General features: G+C 29.1%; 4 protein-coding genes across 7 annotated transcripts; 2 read left to right on the top strand and 2 right to left on the bottom strand.

Annotated features, from left to right (window-relative positions):
- Nucleotides 1-806: 806 nt before the first annotated feature.
- LOC106788715 (leucine-rich repeat-containing protein 4B-like) lies at nucleotides 807-3350 on the top strand. Its single transcript, XM_014752204.1, has 4 exons — nucleotides 807-1427; nucleotides 1579-1812; nucleotides 1926-2086; nucleotides 2374-3350. Exons 1-4 carry the CDS (start codon nucleotides 1179-1181, stop codon nucleotides 2945-2947), a joined length of 1218 nt encoding a protein of 405 aa, XP_014607690.1. The 5' UTR covers nucleotides 807-1178; the 3' UTR covers nucleotides 2948-3350.
- A 598-nt stretch (nucleotides 3351-3948) lies between these two features.
- Nucleotides 3949-6403, bottom strand: LOC106788095 (lipoyltransferase 1, mitochondrial). Of its 2 annotated transcripts, none has more exons than XM_014751038.1 (4): nucleotides 5551-6403; nucleotides 5112-5219; nucleotides 4789-5002; nucleotides 3949-4454 (listed from the first exon to the last, which is right to left on the bottom strand). In XM_014751038.1, exons 1-4 carry the CDS (start codon nucleotides 6109-6111, stop codon nucleotides 4105-4107), a joined length of 1233 nt encoding a protein of 410 aa, XP_014606524.1. In that variant the 5' UTR covers nucleotides 6112-6403; the 3' UTR covers nucleotides 3949-4104. The 2 variants fall into 2 exon arrangements, with proteins under 2 accessions (XP_014606524.1, XP_014606535.1); XM_014751049.1 differs by having other exon boundaries at nucleotides 5563-6403.
- A 4400-nt stretch (nucleotides 6404-10803) lies between these two features.
- LOC106788053 (prolyl endopeptidase) lies at nucleotides 10804-15039 on the top strand. 2 transcript variants are annotated; one of them, XM_014750976.1, is made up of 13 exons: nucleotides 10804-10984; nucleotides 11225-11338; nucleotides 11777-12000; nucleotides 12080-12267; nucleotides 12358-12583; nucleotides 12666-12825; nucleotides 12924-13124; nucleotides 13202-13384; nucleotides 13470-13583; nucleotides 13659-13807; nucleotides 13892-14104; nucleotides 14380-14707; nucleotides 14811-15039. In XM_014750976.1, exons 1-13 carry the CDS (start codon nucleotides 10826-10828, stop codon nucleotides 14874-14876), a joined length of 2325 nt encoding a protein of 774 aa, XP_014606462.1. In that variant the 5' UTR covers nucleotides 10804-10825; the 3' UTR covers nucleotides 14877-15039. The 2 variants fall into 2 exon arrangements, with proteins under 2 accessions (XP_014606462.1, XP_014606470.1); XM_014750984.1 differs by having other exon boundaries at nucleotides 10894-10984; nucleotides 11241-11338.
- A 328-nt stretch (nucleotides 15040-15367) lies between these two features.
- Nucleotides 15368-20220, bottom strand: LOC106788086 (phospholipase ABHD3). Of its 2 annotated transcripts, XM_014751013.1 has the most exons (8): nucleotides 19909-20220; nucleotides 18615-18784; nucleotides 18259-18469; nucleotides 17481-17593; nucleotides 17048-17285; nucleotides 16707-16872; nucleotides 16418-16576; nucleotides 15368-16341 (listed from the first exon to the last, which is right to left on the bottom strand). In XM_014751013.1, the coding sequence occupies exons 1-8, from the start codon at nucleotides 20014-20016 to the stop codon at nucleotides 16199-16201; spliced, it is 1308 nt and encodes a 435-aa protein (XP_014606499.1). In that variant the 5' UTR covers nucleotides 20017-20220; the 3' UTR covers nucleotides 15368-16198. The 2 variants fall into 2 exon arrangements, with proteins under 2 accessions (XP_014606499.1, XP_014606510.1); XM_014751024.1 differs by having other exon boundaries at nucleotides 15368-16576; nucleotides 19909-20219.
- Between the last annotated feature and the right edge of the window lie 1514 nt (nucleotides 20221-21734).

Raw genomic sequence — 21734 nt, 5'->3', positions numbered from 1 at the left:
TTAAATATTAGTCTACTTAATGTATTATTAATAAGATTTAGTTCCAAAGGTTAATACTTTCTAGATTTTAAAATAACAAAAATTTGAAATGATTTGAAGATGATTTTTTTCATTTTTTTCGAATTGAACTATGAGACGCATTTGTTAGATACAATTAATTCATATAATCAAAATGACAGAAAGAGGGTGAGGCTAACAACCTACCCTCGGTGTAAAAACAATAAATCGCTCCCGGAAATAGTAATAAAAAAGCTATTATTACAGGACGAAGTCCTAATAAAAAGAAGAAGAAGAAATTGACAAAAAAATCAAAGGCAAAGAAAAAAAAGCTCGATGAGAAACTATTGAAAACATAGTTTCTACCTGAGTAAAAACGATTACTAATAACGCCATTCGTTTAGTTGTTTTATAATAACATTTAACAACCTATACGTTTAAATTACGATCTAAGCCCTTGAAATCGATCAATCTCTTTATTTTTTCCTAAGCAACTTCCTTTTCGATGTATTTTCAAACGTTCGGAACTTCGTGCAAATAACGAGCGTTCTCATCGTTCACGACAATGATCTTCCTAGAAACGTTTCAAATTTAATGATACTACCCTCCTTAACTACCCTCCTTTCTCTTTTTCTCTTTCTCTTTCTTTCTTTTTCTTTTTATTTATTTTGCACTGTAAATATCTTCTTTAAATTACAGCTTTATAAAAGGGACACAAGAAAAAGAGAAAGTGGTCAAAGTTAAAATGTATTTTGGAATTTGAACTGTCTAATAATAAACAAAACAAAAACTTAAGAGGGGCTTTGTAATCTTACAAATATTATACATGTATACGTGTGCGTGCATGAATGCGTTCTGCGCGCGCATTATATATTTATGTATGTGTATGTATTTATTTATGTATAAATACAAAATTTGGGAGAGGCTTATTTAATACTTAACATATCGGACACACATATTAATATATCTAAATGCATATATGTATACATGTGTGTACATGTGTACGTATATATGTAACCAAAGAGATAAGATTACATGTCTATCGCGAGTGTTCTTCTTCTCGTGTATGCCACCTCTATTAAAACCGTCTCTTTCGTTCTATCGAGCTACAAATCGTGTCGAGCCGTAATAATGAGACAACAAAGTATCTTCTTACGCTTCTCTATTCTGTGAAACTCGATATGAATTGCCGGATAATCGCAAGTTCGCGTTTTCTCGCGATCCTTGGCTCGATCACTATCCTTTCCTCTCTCGTTCTTGCCGATTATTCTTGTTCGGTTCTCTGTGATTGTGACATTTGGTACAGTTTGAAACGTGCCAGTTGTGTTGGACAACGTATTTACAGTATTCATACCGGTGCACCCAATTTTATACAAGCTTTAGATTTATCAGACAATTCGATATCTTCTTTAGGAGCCGGTGAACTTGCAGTAAGTATAAAAATATTAGTTTTTTATGATATTCACACGATGATGAAAGGTAATCTTGTTTTAACTCTGGAACATGCGTGTGTGTGTGTGTGTGTGCTAATTGTTTTATAATTCTACTGACTTTTTTCTATTACGCAATATTATTTTTTAGGATGCCGGGTTGACAAATCTGAAATATCTAAATTTGTCACAAAATGCAATCAGTGATATTAGTTTAGAAGCTTTTTCTAAGATCACCGAGCTGACAGTATTAGATCTTTCAAGAAATCATCTCTATCATCTTCTCCCAGACATCTTTCTTGAAACCAAGAATCTACGTGTATTGAAATTATCCAGGAACAATTTTAACACACACGTACCGAAATTGCAATGCCCATGGTTGACGGTAAGTACTGTATACTTTGTTATGTAAATCTTCGGACATATAACATAGAATTCCCGACGAATGAATCATATTTGTATAAATTCATTATAATCTATGAGGAATTGTTTATTTAGGAATTGGATATGCGCTCGTGTCAAATCAGTCACATACCTTTGGACACGTTCGCTGGACTGACTCATCTTCGAAGCCTCGATCTCACAAACAACTTGATGATTCAGCTAGATAACGTTATCCTCGAGCCCTTGCATTTCTTAAGGAAACTATTGTTGGAAGGGTACGTTGACATCTTCAACCTACTTTATATGCATGTTCATTGTATGTAAGGTTCCATTAGTTCTAACTGTCAACTAAATTAGCTCAACGACTTTAGTCCGAAATAAACGGGAATGATCTTTTATAAGGTAATAAAAGATCGCCAATTATCATTGAAAGAATCTCTCGTTGCTTTATCCTAACATTGTATGCATTGCAATCTACCTTATCGACTGAAACGATAACGTAACATTAATAATAATTATGTTATAATAGTAATAATTATAACACATATCTTATTTTTCTCAGAAATCCATGGTCTTGCAATGGAATAATATACGATCTGGAAAATAATCTACGTTTGAGGCACGTGGAATATGACCCGATTTGCAATAAAACATCGCAAGGGCCAAAGAAATTCGAGAAGATGATATTGAAGCCATTGATGGATTCGAAAGTTCGTACGCATTCTTCAAAGGATTATGTAAAGTTCAAGGAAAGTCCTAAATGCAATAACGAAATTCAAAATTCTTCTATTACTTTAACTAACGATTTACAAACGACTAACAAAACGTACTCGTCCATGACACCCTATTGGTTTTTAATTATGGGATTTTTATTTGGTTGTGCTACGGGCATATTAGTTTGTTATTTGTATTTTTGGAAAAAATCCATATGTTGCTGTCGCGAAGACAATTATCATGCTCATACGACGTACGACGATCCTCAAAGAGTTTCTCTACTTCGTAATCAATGGCACGTAGCAACAACAGGGCCTACGCTCAATTCAAGTCAAACAATATCCTGTCCAGGTACTCCTCCGCCACCGTATCGTGAAGTTATGTTACGACCGGGACTTTATAGAGCCGCAACTCCAATTTAAATAACAATACTACCGGATACGGTACGTGATCAAAGTAACGTTAGAAAAAATGGGACTTCTCTATATTACGCACCATCGTATAATAATATTCATGTCAATTAATAAATCGATTTATCGTGCTTTCATCATCGCAGTATATTACACGGGCAGATTGAAAAGTTTTGAGTCCCGACAAATGACATATTAGTTTTAAATAAAAATTCATCGGGAAAAACTTCTTTCTATGTTAGGTTCAAAATTTATCAATTCATCCACGTATGTTTTATAAACTAAAACATTTTTTTTTTCTATTTTGTGCATACCTTAGATAAAAATTATAATAGTACGAGTTGTTAAAATTTGATAAAAAACGAAGTAAAAATTACACATATTAGAGAGATAACATTCGACATGATTAAAAGTATTAAAATCTAATCCTAAGGTTATAGTTCGTTATAAATTAGGATGTTTGTAAGAATTATTTATTTAATATTTTATCTTTAAAATATGTATTATGATATAACAATATATATATATATAGGGAAATGTATTTAAATCAGACCATTTAAATTTCTTCATTATTTATGGTTCTATGGAAAAAGTTTTAAAGATAAACTTACTCTATTTAAAGTAGCACATATTTCTGAAATAATAATTTTTTAACATGCATGGTTTAATATTTATTTTTTTTTTTTTATATAAAGAGTTCATTAAAAAATATTCCTTTTAAAAAAGTGGTAATTGTCATGAAATCCCTTTAAAAAATAACTTTGAAGATTTGTTTCATAAAATTATAAATATGAAGATAATTAGATGTATCAATTTAAATGGCTCACCTTGTACATATATATCTAATATAAAAACGATTAAATATATTTATATACACACACGATATCAGTTTTATAATATTTTAAAAAGAAGAAATATATATACACTAAAGAGGAAGAAAAAACTAAAGAAAAAAATAGCGTAGAATATAAAATTAAAATCAAAATATAATATTAAAATACAAGAATGATGGGAAAATCTTTGATAAAATGTGATGTCATTGATAAAATGTAATATCATTGAAAAAACGTGATGTTATCTCTATTCGATAATTGATTTCTTCATTTGCCCTTCATTCTATCTTATCGAGTATGCTGCTTCTTTGGATCGTCCGAAGGAATAACGATCGATCATTGCGTCGCCACCATATTAGTCTTCTTTGTATTCTGAGACATACTCTCAGCGAAATTCTTGCAGCTGATCAATGCAATTATGTTGTCCATAACGTCGCTATCGTATTTCATACCACGAAGATTGGTTAGGACATTAGTGTTTTGATTAAAATCGGACGATGCCAAATTTGCCGGTAAACTCATTCTTATTTCCTCGACTATACCTTTTTGTATTTCTAAAGTCAAATCGAGCCGATAAATATTTCCATTTGGTGCCGGTACATCGAAAGTTTTCGTTACTGAGAAATCTGGAGTTCTTCCATATGTCCATTCCCACGAACAGAATTGTTCCCTCAATTTATCTATACCTAGAATAATAATTTATTATATTAAAATATTGTTCCATTACAATGAAATTTTATTGATTGACTTCTTCAAGGCCGAATTTAAAATTTAACTGATGACAATAAAATTGTTCATTTTTTTAAATTTTATTTACGTTCGCGATAAAGTAAATAAAATGTTATTTTTATCTTTTGACAAAAGAGATTTTTCTTATGGATAGAACATTTATTTAAAGTTATATATGTGTTGCTTTGTTAGGATTTTGCTAAAAGAAATAACTTTTTATGGGATTTAAAATAAATATACGCGCACAATGTAGCAGAGGCCTTGAATAAGTTAAAAGAGAAATCTAGTTACCTGGGAACCAATCCTCGGAGGGATTGATCATTTGAAAACCTTTTTGTTCTTGTATATGGTCATAGCCGCCATCTTCGAGGACAAGCGGCTTTGTACGTAAATATTCCCAGCCTACGGCATTTATGAGCTTGTCTATTTGAACCTCGGAATTAACTTCCGTTAGATTTTTTATTGACGAACGCGTAGACGGTGTAGCATTTGTTTTAATTCCAGTCTGTAAAATTATGATCAAACATTTTAATAATTTCTTTCTTTTTTAAATATGTATAAAAGAAAATATACATATAAGAAAAAAATGAAATATGGTTGAAACATTTGTTTACCTCTTTCTTCTGAAGACTCATACTCAACAAAGTTTTATTAGCAGCTACTAAAAGCGTACAATGGTGGTAAGCATTAGGTCGTCCTATTTTGGCTGCTGTACCAGATACCTGAGTTATAATACAGTCAAGGCTTCATACAAAATAATAAAGAATAACCTTTCGATTTCTTTGAAGACGTTTTAAAATAGCTGCCATTTATTTGACTATAACAATACCCTGTATAATATTATTACTTAATAAAGAATAATACAAACATTAAAAACAAGTACCTCAAAAAATAAAAAGGGAAAAAACTAATTCTCATATTTTAAAACAATACAATACAAAAATGTAAATACATATAGAATGTACAGGTATAATGACGTCACAAAAGAATGCAATTTTCAAACGTCTATGTTAAAATACGCGGGAATTTGAAATATTATGAGAAATACATTACATCAAAGGATACTTTATATCGTCCCTCGACGACAATATCCTCCCGTTCGTTAACAACAGCTTTCAATCCCCACTCTCGATATAATGCTCTCGTGATAATATCCAAATTATATCTCCTATTATATCTTTGTTTCGGCGTGAAAAAGGAAAGATTGAGATTGCCATTGTCGTGATAAACAGTACCACCACCGCTATTACGACGTACCAATGCTATATTATGCTTCTCCGTGGTACGAGTATCACACTCGAGCCAAGGATTTTGATGGCGGCCGATTACCACGCATGGATCGTTACGCCACAATAGCAATATATGATGATTCGTGAGGTCGAAATTACGATACAGCCAATCTTCTAATGCCAGATTGGTGAACACATCAGTGGATTGGGATATGAATACTGACTTCCTGATAGAATCGTTATTGGAACCGTTCTGCCCTTGTTTCACATTGAAACTCGACGAGACCCATTTTACTTGCAATTTCGTTCGTTCGAAAGTATTCCAACGAGAACAGAGAACACCTCTGCCGACGATTATTCTACCACACTTGTTAATCAAAGACATTTTATCTCACTTTCTCTCTTCTGTGTCCACGTGACTTGATTTTTCAATTTATCGACAGAGTAACGTGATAGTTACGTATCGTTGTTGACGATCGGTAAGTGTCGGTAACTCAAATTTTCTTATTTCTGTTTCTCTCTGTTACGTCGGTAAGACAGAACACTATTAATGGTTACTCAATTTTTTTCTTCTTCTTTTCTTTAGTTTTTTATTTTTATTTTCTCCGTTACGATGAGTTGATCCGACGATTATCAGTCTTATAATTAGACTAAACACGAACGTCAAGGCTTCTTTTTCTTCTTTTAATATTATACTACCTCGAAATTCTTGTTTAGAGATTAGACAACAGCCTTGAAAGATGTATTGATTTTTATTTTTTTAAATAAAGTAACAATTTTCTCTTTTTTCTCTCTCTCTTTTACTTTAATGAGTTGTATGTCTCAATGTAACGTCGGATTGGCTCGCCGTGATGGAGATTAGGTAGTCGTGAAGAGCAATGGTCTGGTGTAACCACTTCCACGTTTGATCCAGGCTGTTGATGCGGTACCGGATACCCAAACAATCTCGACAATCCTTTTGCATTCCTCCGTGTGCTGACAGTTTGAAAGAATTAAATTTCAATAGGTCCGAAAAAGAAAAAAAATTTGAACACAGTTGCACACGGTTTCACGTCTAAGCTTTAAATTTGTTGTCACTTGACTTTAATAAAAAAAAAAAAATAAAATAAATAAAGAAAGAAAGAGACTAAACGATTATAGTCACGTCACAAAGATAGAAAGTATATACGTGTGTATATGGAAAGTAAGTTAGTCGTAGATTAGTTTAAAGTAAATTTAAAGAAAGGAAGAAGTTCGAATCGATGCGCTTGCAAATTTCCCGACGAATAATAGTCGATCGTTCGACTTTTAACATTATATTGCGCGCATACCCTACATGACGATGGCAAAGTGTAAGGGAGGAAAGGAGAAAGGAAACGGGTCTTTTAACACACGCAGAGAGGGTTATCTGAGTTCGAGGCACAAAGTACAGCTGACCCCTACGCATGATTATATCGACTCGATGCTATTTTTTCGTTTCTTTTCAACCCCACCTAAATATTTCCCGCCAATCAACTATTCACGCGTTCAGGGTTGTAGTTATTAATTAAAAATATTTCAAATATGAGCACATAATAGACGATAAGACTAAGAAATTAACGCTTATAGATCGAAATTTGGAAATTTCTATAATCACAAAGTGATCTTTTATGATCACGTGAGCTCAACTGCTGAGATTACTTTTATCATTTTTTTTTCCTTCTTTTCATTAAATCGATATAATGGAAAATTTAATAATTATTTTATGAAAAGAATATATTATTGTATTACTTACGAAATAGAAATGGCTGATCATTTTAATCGCTGTCTTTCTTTATGTTTCTTCTAGAATAAAACAACAAAATTATTAATATTAAAATAAAATTAAAAAAGACTAAGAGAAAATACTTCGTTAAATAGTCGTTTTAAAAATAGGCTATAAGTGGCGTAATTATGATAATACATTATTCGACATTTTTCTATGACCAAATTGAAAAACACGGGGTTCTAAAAGAGAAAGATAATTTTCTAAACGATAATACACGAACAAACATGAAAAAATCTACTTAAAATTTCCATACATATATAATAATGAATATTCGTAAATAAATTGATTTTTCTTTACGTAATGTGTTCATGTTATCTCGAAATATCTGCGTATTTCGGTACAAAAACATATCATAAACTTGTTAATTAGAATTACTCGGCTTAATATTATTATATTTCAATTATATATTTATATAATTATTTTTATATATATATATACACATACAAATTTTACATTTGTATATATTTTGTGTGTATGTGTTTAATGTTTTTACAAATATATTAAAAATAAATACGTCTTTGAATCAAACGTCGTGTCGAAATCGATCGAAGTTAGAACGAACTTTGAAAAGTTCATCTTTATCATCCTCGTAAATATGTATGCTGTTTAAATATTAAATATATAAAATATTTATAATCTTATCGAAAATGAGACGATCGCTCACATATATACATGTAAACAATTTTATTTTTACGCGAAACAACGGCAAATTTTTTCAATAATTATCATATAAATAGAAAAAAGAAAAACGGGAAAGAGAAAAAAGCATGTTCCAGATTCGAGTTTTGAGATATCGAAGATCATGCATTGTACTATTTTCTAATAATATATTTGTATGTATTATAGAGAAATTTATATTTAAATATCCTATCTTTTTGTATAAAATTGAAAGAGTAAGATCGTGACATTTTTAAACTCAAATCTACATAAATTTATTAACGTTATACATGCATATGTATTTGTTATATATTACAAAATAATTGAAAACGTAACGTGTATAACATAATCAATACGTTAATTATACATAACACGAGATTGTGCTATGCTAAAAATCAATTGAGTTTTCTTTGACACATTTTTTTTCCTGTCACCAATAGCAATCGGATTATTCAGGTGATCTGTATTAAATGCCTCATCCTATATATACATTAGTATTATTATTATTTAAAAAAAAATATGTAAATATTTTAATACAAAAATTATTTAAATATGTAAGTGTAATATATGTAAATACAAAATTAACAAATTTATATCAATTAATTAATTTTTTGTCACATCAATATTTGCATATTTTTATAACAACGAGAAGTGCTTCGTTTGTTAAAAATGATGATAGTAAGTGAAAAAAAAAAAGACAAGAAACCATCGTCTCAAGTAACTAAAAATAATTATTTTCCAAATATATTTTGCATAAGAATCAAATATTGTTCGTTTTCTCGTTCGTTTCTAAGCTGTCACTCATCGTTTTTTTTTTTCTATCTTTTGACGTAAGTTCGACGTATGTTATCGATAACTTTATCGTAATTTAATGATCATAGGCTTATTATATGATTATACAACACGCGTGTACTCTACGAATATTAATTATGTTTTTAACGATATTCATATTTATTTTTGCTTTGCAGATTTTATAATAAATAAAGCGATAATTAACAAGTTTACGACTCGACTTTGTATCCAAATATGCATAATTTTCCAAATATGAACTATGTGAATAATACAGATATTTTTAGGAATATTCGTTATTATATAAACATGATAGACGTTACGTAATTACATAGAATATGCATGCGTAATTTGTAAATACATGTATATATTTGTTTGTTAATTAACGAGTTTAATGATTGACAAGAGACTAAACATCGATAATAGTCGAATTTTCTTTACCGACCTTGTCTCAAAATCTACTTGAAATACTACAAAATAATTGCAAATAGCAACATTGTTTGTCTTAAGCCATGAAAATGTAGCGTTAGTAAGAGTATTATCGGACGAATTTGTTAAAAAAAAAATTAAATGTATAGTTTCGTTGTAGGGGTTAATGGCCATCTGAGATATAACGTTGACGCTGTGCCGATAGCTTCTATTGGCTGGCTGTCATCTCGTAAAAACTCATATTCACGTGTCAATTATTATCATATGGTATTAAGAGGGGGCAATTAAGGTCACTGGATAAAAACGTACATTGTATATCTTTTATACTTATTCTAGACTCCCCTTGGACTCTACCAATTTGTAATACTATTTTTCAATTTATGTACGCATTTGTATGTGTATACGCATGCGCATGAGTGCATGTATGTATATATTATATTATATATATAAATAATATATTAATTACATATAATAATAATATATATATAATATAATATATTCTTCTATAATTTTCATTTATCACTTATTTATACAAATTTTATATTTATAATATAAATATAAAATAATTATCATTTATTTACCCTAATGTGTGTGAAATTTATGAATTATTTTAAAACGAGTTTTTCGAAATGTCTTCCATTCTCCCAATTGCAATCATATCTTATCTAATATTTGCAAATTTGATAAACGATATCTTTTTTTGTTCATAATATTTTCATCGTAGGCCAAGTCGATCATTTTAATGTTATCATATATGAAAAAATAAATGGCTTTTTTCGTTTTAATATATAGTTTGAAAATAATTAATTTCATATTTACTCGAACATTTGACCTTATTGTATTTGCAACGTTGAATCATAAAACGATGCATTACTTGTTATCGGCTGAACGAAAAATTTGTAGAATATCTTTGTTAATTTTACACATTCTATAATGTATGCGAATAAATATATGATAAATATATATATATATATATATACACATGCAAATTAATATATATACATTGTTACTATTATAAGAATCACAAGGTATTATTTTGTTTGTCGGTATCAGATAAATTCATTTTGTGATATTAATTTTAATTTTTCGCATCAATACGTAGTTTAAAAAATATTCGAATATTCAACCACATATCGTAATTTCTAAAATGAATCAACCTGTCATAAAATGATACCTTTCGTAGAGTTACCAGTCAAACAAAATATTTTGATAACATCTACAACCATTTTAGGGTATGATCGTTTTTACCGATCGAAATAATTTCCATTATTAAAAAGAAAAAAAAAAATAAAAAACAAATCGATTTACAAATAAATATAAATTATAAAAAAATGTGAAATTGAATAATGAAAAAGCAAAAGTAAAAAATATAAATGGATTATATTAATTAAAAAATAAATGAGAGAGATAATGTTCAGTCGGTAGAAAAACGTGCGTAATGGCTGGTGTTGGTGTATCATTCTTCTTAGTGGTAAATTCATTTCAGAGGCAACTTTTTAGGTGCGCCGTAGGCATTGACAAAAAGCTTGTCAAAAAGACGCTAAATTCTACTCACTTACGTCAATTTCGCATTTCATCGTTTTCGAAGATTCCACAAGTAAGAATATTAAAAGAGATTAAATGAAATTTAAACATGCTGTGTAATTATCTTTATCTTTATCTCTTTTCCTCTCTCTCTCTCTATCTCACACTATCTTTATTTCTCTCTCTCTCTCTCTCTTTCTCCCTTTCTTTTACATCTCTTCTTTCTCTTTGTATTTGTCGGATATCTTCTTCTTGCTCACATTATTCTCTTAATATCGTAAAACGAACTTCTTTCTCCGCAATTATTAATTAGGCTTCTTATAATCGAGGATCAAGGAATAAGCTTAAAACTACAACAATGTCCAAATTGGAGTATCCCGTGACCCGACGCGACGAAACTGTTGTTGAAAACTATCACGGTATTGAGGTTAGTTCATGTACTATATTCTTTAAGATTTGTTTCTAGGTTATGTCAAGTCAACTTCTTTCCTGTAAACTATGACTGATTGGCCGATGCTTTGCACTATTATCTAAAATTTATTTGAACAATTTTTGTTATTTTCTAGTAGGCTTTTTTTTTTATCTAAGAATGATTTTTAATCAATTATTCACACATTATTAATTTTCCTGAATAATTTGACTTCTTTTTGAAATAAATTAAAATTTATGAATTTTTATTGATTGATAATGGGTGAACAAAAAAGAATTACCAAATATAATTGGTAGAATATTTTGTACTATTCGTATAATTATGCAATATTTATACACATTTAGTTAACTATTTTTTATATGAGTATGCATTTTTTGTAATATATTTAAACACAAAGTATTCTGTATAATATAATGAATGAAATTGTCCGGACAGATAACTGATCCATACAGATGGTTGGAGGATCCGAACTCAGAAGAAACAAAGTTATTTATTGATGCTCAAAATGCGTTAACCAAACCATATTTAGCTTCTTGCAAATCACGTCAGGATATTCATGATAGACTTAAACAATTATGGGATTTTCCTAAATACATGTGTCCTGCCAAACATGGAAATAGATATTATTTTTACAAGAACACTGGCTTGCAAAATCAGAGGTTATATATTAAAAATAATTTTATTTATATTCATGTGTGTATTCTTCGTTTTTAATTCAACAATTGATTTTGATTTTAGTGTATTATATGTGCAAGATACTTTGGATAGCGAGCCTCGAGTATTCCTTGATCCAAATACTCTTTCTGAGGATGGCACTGTTGCAATATCATTTAGCAGATTTAGCGAAGATGGTAGTATTTTTGCATACGGATTGTCCAGTAGTGGCTCAGATTGGAACACGATACATTTTATCAATGCGAATACTGGTATGATGAATATAAGTTTAATGCTGAGGTATGCTCTCAAATGTTATTTATTAGATTATTTTATTATTAATTAGTATATTTATTATTTAGGTGAGAAATATCCTGAGGTATTGGAAAGAGTAAAATTTTCTCCATTGACTTGGACTCACGATAACGTTGGCGTCTTTTATGGACATTATCGCGATCAAAAAGGAAAAGTTGACGGTCTAGAAACTCAAGACGATCAGAATCAGAAATTGTGCTATCATCGTGTAGGGACACCACAATCAGAAGATGTGATTGTAGTAGAATTCCCTGAGGAACCGTTGTGGAGGATGTAAGTAACATAGAAAATCTTTAACACGTAATAAATTAATACTATAAACAAAATGTTAATATTTATTTGTCTATTTCTTTAGAGGCGCACAAGTTTCTGATTGTGGAAAGTGGTTAATTGTTACACCTGTAAAAGATTGTCGTGATAATCTAGTGTACTTCACTGAACTAAAAGCTGATTCAAAAATAGATGGTTTATTACCTTTAACGCAAGTCGTTGACAAACTTGAAGCTGATTATGAAGTTAGTAAAATAGATTTTTAGTATAATAATTTAAACATTATGATTATTTTTTATGCATAAAAAAATATAATATTATATATTAATTATTTTATTATTAGTACATGACGAATGTTGGTACCAAAGCTATATTTCGTACAAACAAGAATGCATCAAACTTCAAGTTAATAGCAATAGATTTGTTGGATTACAAAGAAGATAAATGGACTGACCTGTTACCTGAACATCCTGATAACGTTTTGGATTGGGCGAGCGCAGTAGACGGGGATAAGTTTGTTGCCTGTTACATACAAGATGTTAAAGTTAGTATATTGATACTTTAGATTATTGAATTTTTTGATGTATACTTATATAACAATTAATTTATATGCATTTTCAGAATATTTTGCAATTGCATAGTTTAACAACCGGTAAACTTCTAAGAACGTTCCCACTTGACGTTGGTACGATTATTGGTTTCTCTGGTGACAAAAAATATTCTGAAATATTTTATCAGTTCACATCTTTTTTAACGCCTGGAATCATATACACGGCTGATCTCAAAAACGATGACGAACCAAAAGTTAGTATATTCACGATAAATATATAAGAAAGTAAATAAATAAACATTATTTTATAAAATAAATATCAATATCTTTTTTTTCTAGATATTTCGCGAGATCAAAGTTAAGGATTTTGATTCAAGTTTGTATAAAACGTTGCAAGTGTTTTATACCAGTAAAGATGGTACGCAAATTCCTATGTTCATCGTTATGAAAAGCGTAAGTATTTTTAATAACATGTGATTTTCCACGGATTAATTATAAATATACGAGAAAAAATATATTGCAATTTAGGATGCTGTATTGGATAATTCTATGCCAGCTTTATTGAATGGATATGGCGGTTTCAATGTTAGTATTCAACCTGTATTTAGCGTAACAAGACTTGTCTTCGTGCAACATTTAAATGGTGTGCTTGCTATTCCAAATATCCGAGGTGGAGGGTAAGAAGAATACATAATTAACAATGGAGTTAAATATATTATCGTATACTTATATTATATACATACATCATTGTCTTGGTTTAGAGAGTACGGAGAAAAATGGCACAATGGTGGTCGACTATTTAATAAGCAAAATGTATTTGATGACTTTCAATGTGCAGCTGAATATCTTATAGACAATGGGTATACTACACCTAGCAAATTAACTATCCAAGGTGGAAGTAATGGTGGATTATTGGTAGCTGCTTGTATAAATCAGCGACCAAGTTTATTTGGTGCTGCTATCGCACAAGTCGGGTTAGTTAGATTATTATTCTTATTAAAAAGATAATATTATTAACACGTTGACTGCCGTATCAATCTTATAATCAATATATTAGTTAGGTACCTGTTTTATAACTTTTTGTAGATAAAAGATACAAAACAATTATATATTACGTTTTACTCTTATATCGTTACTTTTGCATATATTGTATATAAACGTTTACGAAATGCTCTGTCATGGCAATTAACGTGATAAAAGTAAGTTTGTTATATTTAAATAATAATATGTCTTTTATAAATTCTTTCAGTGTGATGGATATGTTACGTTTTCATAAGTTTACAATTGGTTCCGCTTGGGTTTCCGATTATGGAAGTTCAGAAGATCCGAAGCATTTTGAGAATCTAATTAAATATTCACCATTACATAATGTTAAAATACCAGAGGACGGTTCTCAATATCCGGCAACGTTGCTTTTAACAGCCGATCACGATGATCGTGTTGTACCATTGCATAGTCTTAAGCTCATAGCAACTTTGCAATATGTACTTGGAAATCTACCGAACCAAACAAATCCATTACTCGCAAGAATAGAGACGAAGGCTGGTCACGGTGGTGGTAAACCAACCACTAAAGTTGTTAGTAATATTTATTAATTCAATTCTTAATACGAGGCAATTAATTGTTAATTAACAATCGTATAAACATTCAATTTTATATTTTTCCTTTGTTCTGTTTTAGATTGAAGAAAACACAGACATTTTATCGTTCATCGTCCAAGCTTTGAATTTAAAATTCAAACTATAACGTATGTAAATGTTTATATATTAACTGTTTGTACATCTTCTAAAATTATTATGACGGGATGGTTCAGGTATTATTATTATAATTATTATTATTATTTTTATTATTTGTGATATAATATATTTGTCCCTGTCGTCGAAAAAAGAAGAAAATAAAAAATAAAAATGAATTATCATTTTATTGGCATAAATGTTTCTGAAATATAAATGCATACTTGTGTTTTTTTTACATACTATTTCGTTTTTGTTTATTTTATTGTTTTTTTTTTTTCTATTTTTTCCTATTTATTATTAATAAATTATTATGAAAAAATTATTTCACGCACACGCATACAAAACACACTACGCGTTCACTATCTCACGTGTGGAATATTTTATCGTATACAAAATTATAATTGGGTCAAGTTATGCAACAAGTTGCCAACCCACAATCTGAAATTTGAGTAAATCTAGTTTTTCTGAAAATATTCATTTAAAAAATAAAGAATTCTATTGAGTATATTCTATTTTTTATTTTACAATTTTTTAAATTTCTTATTTAATAATTATTAGTTACTTAGACTTAGTAATTTTTTGCTAAATAAGAATCACAAAAAATAAAATCTTTGTATCACGTTTAATTAATTTTTTTTATCATTTGCGGTTTGATAAACATCTGCGTAACTTAGTCCAATTAAAAACTCAAAGAAAAATAATTGCATGTAAAAAGTCGGTTTTCTTGGTACAGCTAAATCGTATTTAACGTATATAAAATGCAATTTATGAATGATCAATGATAATAAAAGTCTATCTGTTTATTATTGATATTTCTATATCGATTTTTTTTAAATGAAATTATATATTTTTTTTATATTCTTATAGAGCACGAAAAAATGAATAAAAATGATCTGCATTCTGATCATTTATTCTCAAAATATTTCTGTCTACCTTGAATATCTTTGTTATTTGTAATAATATGAAAACAAATGTTTAGCACAGAACTTGCATGGCATGGAGGATAGTATATTGCGATTCCTATTTCTTTTCTTCTATTTTTATTTTTTTAAATTTTATATCACTTTAAGCAAATCCGTCATTTTCGTATCGCTGAAAGACGTTAACGTTTCGTTGTACATTGATATGTCTTATCTTAATAATAACGCAATAAATCACAATTTGTAACATTTTACGTAAAAAATGTAAAGAAGTTTATTTTACTATTATATTTGATCTTGAATGACTCACTAATATTTCGCTGAAATCGTTTTAACGCCGGTTATCGTAAAACGGTAAAAAAAAGTAAGTCATTCGATTGAGAAATAGGTATCGCAATATGCACCCCCTATTTTATGCAAGTTTTATAACAGAGATATTCAAGGTGCACAGAATTATTTTCGCATCTCGGATTAGAAAAGAACAAATGCAATAACTTACAATGGCACCTTGATTGATCACCTCCGAATAATAGTCGTTAAAATCGGCAATTCTCTCTTCGATTGTTTTTAAATAATAAAAAATGAAAAAACAATGATTCTCAAATATTTCAATGAGAAATTAATTCCATACCAACGGTAAATAATGCAGTGTAATATTGGCAAAATAATTTGCTTATATATTGTTCCTCTTTTACCGGCCAAAAACCTTCGAGGAACCCAATATGGCCACCACGCGAGGTTACCACAATGGCGACGTTTTCAGTTTTAGTAAATTCATTTAATGGAATGGCTAGAAATTAGACGAATTAATATATTATTATTACCTGTTAAAGAATTTTGTTAATTATTTTAGATAAAAAATATTAACATTGTTTTTTCTTCACTTTTATATTTATACAAAATGATTTCAAATATTTTACCTTCTAATGGTTGAAATGGATCATCTGCCGCATTAAGGCACAATACAGGTACCTCTATTAAATGCAATTTGTCATGCAATGTTGCTTTCTGATAATACTCTTCGACATCTTTAAAACCAAATTGCTTGGCCGTAAAGTTCGAGTCAAATTCTCGCACGGTTTGACTCTGCAAAAATTGAATATATTATTATTATTATTATTATTATTATTATCATTATTATTTAAACACGGAAACGCGAAAGAGAAATATTTCTTGTGTCGTTAATTTACAAATATTTTTTGCCTCTTGCATAAAACACGCTTACTATATATATATATATATATAATAGATATTTACTTACGCGTAAAACGTCGTTCATATCAATATTTTCTAAACCAGTTTCCAATGAGGAATAATATTTTTTAACCGTGCGACAAAGATTGCTAGCTAAATGTTTGTTTAGCATTAAATTAATATAATTATCTTCGATATTTTTCGTCGCGGCGAATACATTCCAAGGCACTGAGATGATAAAGCATCCCTTCAATTTATTTTTCGCAGCTTCGCCATTTTGTGCTAGATAATTACCTAATATCAATCTGAAATATAGTGTAATACATATATATATATATATATACACTAAAATGATTATAATAATTGATAATATTTTACGCCGTTTAAAAAAGAGAGATAGGATAAATCTAATGAGATCACTTATTTATCGGTACAATAATAATAATAATAATAATAATAATAATAATAATAATTAAAAAAAAAATTGGAATTATCCTTACCCTCCCATCGAAATACCAGTTGCACCGAGAGGAACATTAGGATGTAATTTTTTTAAATGCTCGATTATCTCTGCCAGATCGTCGCAATTAGCGGCGCAATATGTACGTGGTGTCTGTTATTAATAGCAAAGAAAAAAGAAAGAAAAAAAAAAAAAAATACATAAATCAATGTGTGATTTCTAACAAGTTTTACATATATGTTGGTAGTAATTCAAAAATAAATCAAAATAATATTGTAATAATTTTAAAGTACTTAAGTAGGATTACGCATATACGTAAATGAACATTGTCACCTAATCATTCACTCTCAAATGATATATGAGTCACTTTGAAAGTTAGTAACTCAACTCGATACTACTAGAATAACGGGTCGACAGCAAATTACAAGATAGTGTCACGCGATGTAACTACTCAATAGAGAACAATTTCGTAACACTGTCAGTTAACGTTTAATGAAATTGTATTAAATAGGGAACTGCCGGGAAATATGTTATTCTTATTTTAGTATTGGTTTGAAAGCTTTCTCGATAAATGAATATCATGGATTCTCCTTACCGATAAATTTCTTGTAATCATAATAAATCATAAAAAAAAAATAAAAGATCGAAGTTCGTTCGATAAAATGCGAAGAGATGTCTTCTTAATTTTTTAAATATTTTTTTCTTTGCTTTGAATTTAAAAACGATCCAATCCTCTGTTATTAAATATTATGCATCTGATGCAAGCTTAATTACGAACATTATTGTTAATTGTTCATTTATAATATTTTGTTCTTTACCTTTAATTTAACACCACCCAATCCTCTGTTATTGAATATAACGCATCTAATACGAGATTTTTTAGCAGCTGATACTAGACATTTGATATATTCTGTGTTACTTGCACCGGTTAAACCCGGTAAAATGATAACTATCGGTGACGTAGTTGGACAGTTCTCCTCGGCCCAATCTAAAGCTACTTCGCCACCATCGGACAATGTGTATATCTCTCTGCAGAATAAAACGTTGATACATATATCTATATAAAGTAACCGGATCAATCGAGGTTCGTTATATCTTTCAATGATTTATCTATCTATCTATCTATCTATCTATTCATCTATCTATCTATCTATTTATCTATCTACCTACCAACCTGCGGTACTGTATCGCTGGTAATACACGTGACCTAACTATACTTGCAAGTACAGTTTGTGCTCGTGATTCGAAACACCATAGGGTTGGCCAAAATTTGTTTTTCACCAATGGTACGTGATCTTCTAGGAATGAACGGAAAGGTCCTTTTGCACATACCAATAATGGAGTCTTTAAAAAGTTTACATTTAAATGTTAATATCACTCATTTGGTCAGAAACAAATGATTGGAAAAAATATTTATGAATGTGTGCGTGTGTGAATGAAAATTAGAACATTGCGTTAATATGCAATAAATTGCGTTGCAAAATTAGAATATTGCGTAATTATATATATATTTATTTATTTTCTTCTTATTAACATTGTATACATTACTACGATATACGGATCGAATTTCAAAATAATTTGAAAATATTTTTTTTTTCAAATTATGATTATTTGTCATCAATGTGATTCATTTTTTTTTAAGGTTGAAATATGAAAGAATATATAAGAAATTTGTTTCTCAAATTCAAAATTCCCACGTTCAGAAAATTTTCAAATCTGCGATTGACGCGCTGCAACTACTATAAAATTTTAAATGTATTAATATCGTAACGAGTCATTAGAATTAAAGAAGAAAAAGTTAAATAAACACGAATATCTTAAACTATTTCACATATGAATATATTTAAGTATAAACGTGCATATACAGCGAGTCCCGGGAGTTTTCGTATCCACATTGTCAATTTGAAACAGTTACACACACACAATATTTTCTTATAATACAATATATTAAAATTCTTATAAACAGAAACGTATTTTAGGATCAATAAATTTTGAAATTGATATAAATTTGATCGCAAAAGAGCATTTAATTATAATAGAAGCAAAATTTGACATAACTGACAAAAAAATTGATCTCATAACAGATTAATCGTATAAGATGCAAAGAAGGGTCCAACCAAGTATTACTTACAAAAGTAATCGTATTTTTATTACATCTTGTATATAGGACAAAAATATTCTCGCGAGACAAATTTTGGATCATTTAAGTAAAATTATATATATCTCCAATAATAAAATGTTCATATACAATAAACTAAAATATCAATAACAAAATGTAATAATCCTAAAATAAATTTTGTGTGTAACAAAATTTTTAAATTATGCACTACAAGCAAATATCAATTATTTCACAAATTGACAGTAAGAATATATATTATGTATCCTACGTATGTATATATATATATATATACGTGATGTTACGTAAAAGAAAAAAAGAAGCATTTATATAGAACACAATGTATACTTACTTTAACAACTTCGAAAAGGTAATAAAAGCTGAAACCAATTCCGAATAAAGCTCCATAATAAAGCTTCGGAACCGATGATATATTTTCGAAAAGATCGAGAACCACCATCGTTCGTTGAATTAAACTAGCGAGGTTCGTCGCGTGTGAACGACTGTCGATTATTAAAGGAGTACAGAACACTAACACCGATAATAACGGCGGCTGACAATGACGACAACGAGGATGATGATGACAACGACTACTACTGAGTTGTCCGAGTTATATTCCAAAGATCCGCAAGATATGAGCGCTAATAATCTATTGCAGTTTTCTTTACGCGACACTAGCGCCATCCCGTTACCGCAGCGCCTAATTGGATAACGTAAATGTCTGATTAAATCGTAATCACAATCATCAACAATAAAAAAATTACAATAATATCTTTTTTTACATCTATTACGTAATAAGTAGAACCCAATCGTTTATGTATACGTAAAGTATATTAATTAAATGAAACGATGGAATTTTTTGTTTTAATCGTTAAATGTACGTGACGTTGGTTTATAAATGAAATGTTACGTTTTATGAATTATAAATCACATATGTGTGCGATAGGTTGAATTCAAATGATTGATCTATTGGATTTATTAAACAAACCTAGTTGTTGCATATTTCTGACTTGTGGTAGCGATATTTTAAAAAAAAAAACAATCATTAAACTTCTGATTGTGTGTGTGAGATATTTGTTATTTGAAAATTGTAATATATACTTAGGAAATTAATTTTTAAAAATTTATTACATTACTCTATCGTTGTTTTAATTTTATTTTTCATATTATTCATGTTTCTTTTTATTATACACTTTGTCTCGATTAAAAGAATATAAATATTTTACTTGTAAAAATTTTGTACACACATAAAAATATCTATAATAATTCTTGGCTGATTGATCGTACGATTAGGTTGATTATTGCTCGACCTATCGATTGGACTTTAACAAATAGTTCGGAAAAATATTGATATGACATTTTTTTAATTTTTTTCCTTGGCTTATATATTTACTGTTTTGATTTAAATAGAAAAATAATGAGAAACATTTGATAATAGGATTTAATCGTCAACGTTATTGAGAGCAATTAAATGACGATGAGAGAAATGAATTTACGCGGGGATAAAAGTTCTGATTAAACGTTTAACGCGCGTGAGGCATCAATCTCTTATCGTCATATAGAGATTATCGTGCCGTAGTAATGTAGTTGACCGATTATTAACCGTTTACACGGTCGATTTGATTAAATGACAAAAAATCTTATTCAACTAACACCATGTCACTCTATTAGTCGATTAGTCGACGAAAACGTTTCACTGCACTCAGTTAGTAGACTCCGTTCATGGGCTAATCGAATAAATGACTAGTATCAAGTGAGCTTGAATCTGTGTGTATGTATGCATGTATACATGTATATGAACCAGGGATTATGAAAGTGGCCTAACAAATCATTGGAATTATTTTGTCTCCTTTTTAAATCTCTACTTTGGAATTATTTGTAAAATATTTATTTTTCTTTTGTCATTAAAAACTTATATAGAAATAATACATTTTTAATCATTCATAATAAAATTATTCTTTTATGGGATTTTAATATTTTATGTGTCATTCAAATTATTTGGAATATTTTTTCTTTCCAAATTATCAAAGTCAAATTATTTTTCTATTAGGCATAAACAAAGTTAACTACGTGCGGAAGTTAAAAAGTTTTTAGTCTAATATAGAAATAATTGTTTTTTTTTTAAATTCACTTTTATTTAAACAAAAAATAAATGTTTTGTTTTATTTTGAAGTTCAA

The sequence above is a fragment of the Polistes canadensis genome, unplaced genomic scaffold (genome assembly GCF_001313835.1).
Source record: "Polistes canadensis isolate GaletaPanama2010 unplaced genomic scaffold, ASM131383v1 scaffold_5, whole genome shotgun sequence".
Classification (NCBI taxonomy): Eukaryota; Metazoa; Arthropoda; class Insecta; order Hymenoptera; family Vespidae; genus Polistes; species Polistes canadensis.
Note: the sequence above shows the minus strand (reverse complement) of the source record. Positions and strands in the feature narration are given on the sequence as shown.